At 39.0% G+C, this 6356-nt stretch overlaps 1 protein-coding gene across 1 annotated transcript; it reads right to left on the bottom strand.

Moving 5' to 3' along the window:
• Window positions 1-902: 902 nt before the first annotated feature.
• Window positions 903-5616, bottom strand: LOC101292330 (serine/threonine-protein kinase KIPK-like). Its single transcript, XM_004305307.1, has 3 exons — window positions 5476-5616; window positions 2626-4508; window positions 903-1961 (listed from the first exon to the last, which is right to left on the bottom strand). The coding sequence occupies exons 2-3, from the start codon at window positions 4488-4490 to the stop codon at window positions 1112-1114; spliced, it is 2715 nt and encodes a 904-aa protein (XP_004305355.1). The 5' UTR covers window positions 4491-4508; window positions 5476-5616; the 3' UTR covers window positions 903-1111.
• Between the last annotated feature and the right edge of the window lie 740 nt (window positions 5617-6356).

Below are 6356 nucleotides of genomic sequence, written 5' to 3'. Positions count from 1 at the left end.
GAACTTGTGAGTGAGGCTAAAATTAGGTTGTTTAATCTCCTAAACGGTTAATACGGCTTAATTCAAGGTAGTAAAACCTATAGGACAATAGGTGAAACCAAATAAAAAGGATTGCATGCTAGGTAGGCATTCCACACTAGTTTTGCATACTTGTTCAATCAAACTTTGATTGATCTTAATGCTTAGAATAATTTGTTGATAGGATAGCGTCACCTTGATCGGTTATTCTAAAGGCTTAGTAATGGTGCGTTCATCTTGCTTAAGTATTTAAGGGAAGTAATAAGGACTTACGCAGTGCGTTCACGGTTTGTTCTTGATTGATACCGATTTGCGACTTAATGATTGAAGTTTTAGTTGTTAAAATGTCTTGAAACATACTTTGTGGTGGATTTCCAAGTCTCTAACGTCTCATCCATCTGATATTTTCTGCTTTATTTTGTTTCTTTGTTTTCTTTTGTTCATAATCACAAAACCTCATCTCTCTTTTGTTCATAATATTTTGTTTTCTCTTGTTTTGTAATTAACGTAATTGTAAAAGTACCTTCAATCCCCGGCTTTTATAACGATACTTTTATTTGCTATATATTACAATTGACACAAAAGAGTTTTTAATTGAAACACCCAGTTTCGGTCGCTATCACATATCCATTCTAATACCTTGACATGTTAGTAAACACTGGAATTCACCTATTCTGAAATCAATTACACCACTCTCAATTTCATTCCAAATTAATAAACATGCCCTTAATGTCTCACTTTTCATATTAACCTCCATAGATCTAACCTCCATATAGCCTTGTGCATTGCAATGGTCAAATTGTAACAACCACGAGTAAAATATGTTTTAACCTTTTGGAGCGAAATGGAAAAGACTAATTCATCTGGGAGGTTACCTCATTCTTGCCAATCATTTTCATGCATAATCACAATGGACATATCAATGTGGAATCTGATACACGCGCCATTACTGGAACTTTACCAGAGTAAAGTAGTCGTACTCTACCAAATTTACATAAGCTTATATTCGAGTTACAACAGGGAAGGAGGAGAGTCTTTCAAGAAGTAATACACAAGCAGACAGCTTCTCCCGGGAAAAATTGTGATTCCTGTCTCAAAATAACTCAAACTCTAGGTGGCCTCCCGTTGCTTTAAACTCCAAATACTTGGTGTCATCGTCCTGAACAGGCATGTCTGGAACGTCAAAATCACAAAAATCAGGCAGTTCCGGCGGAATAGCACAGCGGATTAGTGCCCAGTTCAAACCCTCAAAGAACGGATGTTGCTTAATCTCACCAGCTCCTTTCTCCGTGCCCAACCGATTCTCTGGCTCCTTTACCAACAGAGCTCTGATGAGATCCCTAGCATGGAAGCTAACAATTGGGGTGTCAGGGAATCTTAGGCTCTGCAAGACCACATTGCCTAATGTTTCCTCATTGGTAGCACCCTTAAATGGTGTTCTGCCATATAGAAGCTCGTAAAGAAAGACACCAAACGTCCACCAATCAACTGCAGCACCATGACCGTCTCCTTTGATGATCTCAGGAGCCAAGTACTCGTGGGTCCCAACAAAGGAATTGGACCTTGCGTCGCTAGGCTCTGCCACAAGCTGTGGCAATGATCTGACTTGAGATGCAGCGTCATTTTTTGCCTTCCTTGCTTTTGCGGCAGCAGGTAAAAACCTAGGGCTAAAGCATGAGACTTGACAAGAGGAGGGCTCAATGCAGAAGGGCTCGGCGCAGCTAGATGCTGTACATGGACCCGACATTCTTGCAGGATCCACATCACATGAAGGTGATTTCAAAAGAGTTGGATTGACAGAGCATCTAAGAGACAGGTCAAAATCTGTGAGCATAATGTGACCATCTTCCCGGACAAGAATGTTTTCTGGCTTCAGATCCCGATAAACTATACCAAGCATGTGCAAGTACTCCAAAGCGAGGAGGACTTCAGCCACATAAAACCTGAAAATGCAGATTTAAAATTACTTATAGTTAGCATGTTATGCAAACTACAAACAACAAATGAAAGAGAATAACCAATTATAAGAAAGTTTCCTTTTAGTCAAGTAATCTCAGCTAATATGCAGCATATTATTTGATACACAACAAAGATATAATAAAGGACCTGAACAAAATGCTCAGTGGCCTAATTTAATTGCAAGTTTTAGAGCTGTCACGCACACAACAAATAATTTCAATACAGATGGTCACAGGAGTAATCAAAATGGAAAAATATTCAAGTTTGGTCTGAACTGAAAGTTTCTTCTAGGACTCGCATAACAATAGGAAAGGAACACAACTACAAAGAGTCAAAGACATCATATATTTCTTCAGGTGAAAACCTGAATAAATAAATAAATTTATTTTGGTGCAAGTGGTGTAGGTGGAGCTTGTAAATGGGTATGGTGAGTGACTGTCTTCCTATCTTAAGAATGCATGACCAACACACTAACACATGTGAAATCATAAGGCACTATAAACAGCAATAAATCTAGACATGAAATGCTTTTCTTGAACACGTATATCTTGCACCCTAATGCTTATTTTCACATTATCTCTCAAATTCAGATAGATCTGAAACAAAATGATTAATACATATATAGAGCTCATAACTAATTTGTTTTACCTTGTAGCTGCTTCAGAAAAACACCTTCCGACCTGCTTCTGCCGGAGGACATGAAGGTCTCCCCCAGGACAATACTCCATTACTAAACATGAAAGATTATCTGATGTAAACTGGGAATATAATGTAGGGAGAAAAGGATGATCAAGCATCCTCAGTATTTCACTTTCTGTGTGAGCCCTTGGCATCTTCTTCCTTCTTGACAAGAACTCATTGTCCATTACCTTTATGGCAAAAAGGCAGTTTGTACTGATTAGCTCAGCAAGATATACAGTTCCAATGTCTCCACAACCAAGCTTCTTCAAAAGATTGAAGTGTTTCAAGCCCAGGGCTCCATGCTGCATCCGAACATGACGGATGGCTTCCCACCTCACATCCTTCGACATGTGAGGTTTATTGCTACAACTAGTCCTACTTAAATTACTCTCATCACTCAAACTTGTACTACTACTATACTCACCTTGGCTACTTTTTGAGCTTTGGGAGAACTCCCCTGTTCCTTTTGATTTTGGGTTCTTATTTGCTTTCACGACATCACCTCCACCTCTACTACCAGTCTTACAGCTGTCTACGGTGAAGCCTGGTTTACTTGGAGTGGACTGTACATTGCTTGAGCTTATTTCAGCAGCAAGAGTGGGGGTTTCCAAAGCTTGATTGTATTGTTTTCCTGCACCTTTTAAGGCAATATGGCATCTCTCACAGACCAGCTGACTTGTACATGGATCGATATCGGCATCAGCTCCATTACCCTTATTAGACTTGCAGGCAGGAGAAACTGAATCTTGGTTTTGCTTCTTCTTAACAATACTTTTATTCCTGCTGGATGGTTTGATACTGCGGAGTGTGTTTCTGGAAAACTTGCTTGCCACATTTCCATTGACAAAGCTAGATGAAGAAGGCACTCCATGCACCTTGACTTTTCGGCCCGCTTTTGCTGCTGAAACCTTATTTACTAACTTGGTTTTGGTAGGACTATTTCTATAAGAAACTGAATTGTTTTCCTTTGTGGACTTTCGTTTCACTTTCTTCCCCAGCTCTGCCTTTAATGTTGTCTTCAAAACAGCTTTTACAGGTGCATTTTCAGCAACTTCAGAAATAAGCTCGCTACCAGATTCATTTTCATTTTCTAGACCCAGCTCCGACTTTATTGTTTGTACCCCAACCGTCCTCACCGTGGAACCACTTTCATTTTGTACTGCTGTGCACCCAGCACTATTTTTTGTTGTCCCATTTACAAATCGAGGAGAAGAATGTGCAGTCTGGCTTGATGACTTCGTCTTGGGCATTGGAGGATGCTCAGGCATCTTCTCACGTGAATATGATGTGCTTTCTTCCGGGACCAGAGAGATTTCAACTACATTTCCCCTGTCTTCATGTGAGGAAGGACCGCATTGAGTGGCTTGAACAACAACCGCATTGTACAATGTCTTGATCCTCCCAGCTTCAGAGGCTCTTGAAGGACTTGTTAACTTTGTTAACCGTTTCATAGCAGCCATTTCTGATGCCTTGGTAATAGACAGCTCCCTTAATGCCTGCTTTAGAGTTGCTGGCTCAGAAGTCCCAATCCTTGGTGAGTGAGACACACCCACTGTAATTGGCTTTTTTAAGGCACTCTTGTTCAAAGGGCTAGTGGCTATTTGCTTTGAATGATCTGAACCCTTGGATGAAGTTTTGAGATGGATTGCCGCAAAAAGCTTATTAATATCATCTTCTATAGAATCTCTGGATGACCCTAGTTTAAGTGCAGGAAGCTTCTTATCATTCTCACCAAACCCCGAATTCGGTCGATATGTCGCACGAGAATATTGACCTGAGCTGGGCTCGTCTGTCGCTTCAACAATTTCAGAAGTACCCGCAAATGAACCCATTTCTAAGATTATTGGAGCCTGTTGATTAAAAAACAAAGCACCAAAGAGAGAAAGAGTTTAGTCCAACACGTTAATGATATCCAATTCATCAAAAATCTTTCCTACAGCATGTCATGTAATTTCACTTCAAATAACATAATACTTGAACCCAGAAAAAGATGAGCAATTTATTGAATAACAACACTCAACCAGCAGAAAAGGTATTTAATTTCAATGATAGGTACAAGTAAAGATGAGCCAACAACAATAAGCCTTCATGTAGAACCCAGAAAAAGACTTGAAGCTGCAAACCAATACTTGACCAAGTCGTATTAACATTAAAAAAACACTAAATACAGTCAAAGAATCTCTCAACATCACATAGAAGCCCTGAAAAAGGACGAGTCAATTCACAAAAACAGATTTCAAATATAACCAGATGCAATATAATCCCAAATATTCAACCCCAATCCTAAGCCTTACATGGGTGCACTTTTCCCATGAACATCACATACCCCTATTTCCACCAACACCCAATTTCCAGAAAAAACGAACCAGACTACTGAGACAGCTTTCTAATTTCACCTTCCTTTTACTTCAATCAAAAACTCATACAGAATGTGAAGTTCTTCTCAACAAAAACAAAAAAAATATATAATAATAATAATAATAGAACGTGAAGCAACACCCAGTTGCATCTTTCCAGTTCCTTAAACTTATAGTTCAATTCTTTGTATAGATTTGCTTCAACCCGAAATTTCAAAATAAATTTATGCAGCAAACAAATTAAACAGCACCCATCAACAAAACCAATAAACAGTCAAAATAAAAATAAAAAATAAATAAAAAACGAAAAATGCCAAACTTGCGGACCAACATTTAGATGAGGCAGAGTGGTATAATGATGAATAGAAACTCCAGGAGCTCAAATCTGAACTGAATATGACTTATCTAACAATCAAAGAGCTGAAAAATCAAAACCAGATCGGAGATGGATGAACAGTACCGGATGAAGCGGTGGGTGGTTCAGAATCGCATTGGTGGCAGATTCGGTAAATAAATCCGAGGGATTGAGATAGAAGAGAGAAGCCCAAAAACCTGTTGAAAATGAAACCCTTGGGGCTTGAGAGAGAGATTGGTGTCTCAGGAAATGAGAGAGAGAGAGAGCAGTGTGATTTCTTTCTCTGTCCGCTCTGGCACAGATTATTTTGAAGCCCTGGTGGGGCCCGCGTCTTACGCTGTGGGGTTCTCTATTTTTAAATTAAAAAGATAAAATATATATTTGAAACGTTTCCCTGGGGATTATCCGAATCTCAGTCGTTTTGTGAATTTCAGGCTTTAGGTTTTTGTTTTTCTGGGCTAGGGATGATGGATGGGAGAGGGGGTGAAAAAAGTGTTACTTTTTTTACTGTTTCGTGTTTTAGCTGTGTGGGTTTTGTCTTGGAGTTGTAAATTCACCCCGGCAACATGTATAGATTAGATCTGGGATTCTGTACAAAATCTAAGCACGCCATGTGCGGTAATTTTAGATGTGGATCTTATTTTAGGAATAGAGAATGGCATCTCTATGCTTAACTTTCACGGCGTTAAGCAACAAAGGAGGTGGTTGAAACTCGATCAAGAGAAGATAATCTTAAAAATTTTCAAACAATCTCATCTCGTCCTTACTTGGTGAGGGATAGGTAATCAGATTCTCATGCATTTCTGAGTTTATTTTAATTTTAAAAAGTAATGTATACTACCGACCAATTTTGGTATATGGTGTTAAAAGAGGTCATTCTCTTTTTAGATTAGCCATAAGAATGTATCATACAGAAATTATTCTATGCACAAAGGTGGTGCAAGTGAATAAAGCAACTAATATACAGTATTTTGATTCAATCATCC

This window comes from Fragaria vesca, linkage group LG6 (assembly GCF_000184155.1).
Source record: "Fragaria vesca subsp. vesca linkage group LG6, FraVesHawaii_1.0, whole genome shotgun sequence".
Taxonomy (NCBI): domain Eukaryota; kingdom Viridiplantae; phylum Streptophyta; class Magnoliopsida; order Rosales; family Rosaceae; genus Fragaria; species Fragaria vesca.
Note: the sequence above shows the minus strand (reverse complement) of the source record. Positions and strands in the feature narration are given on the sequence as shown.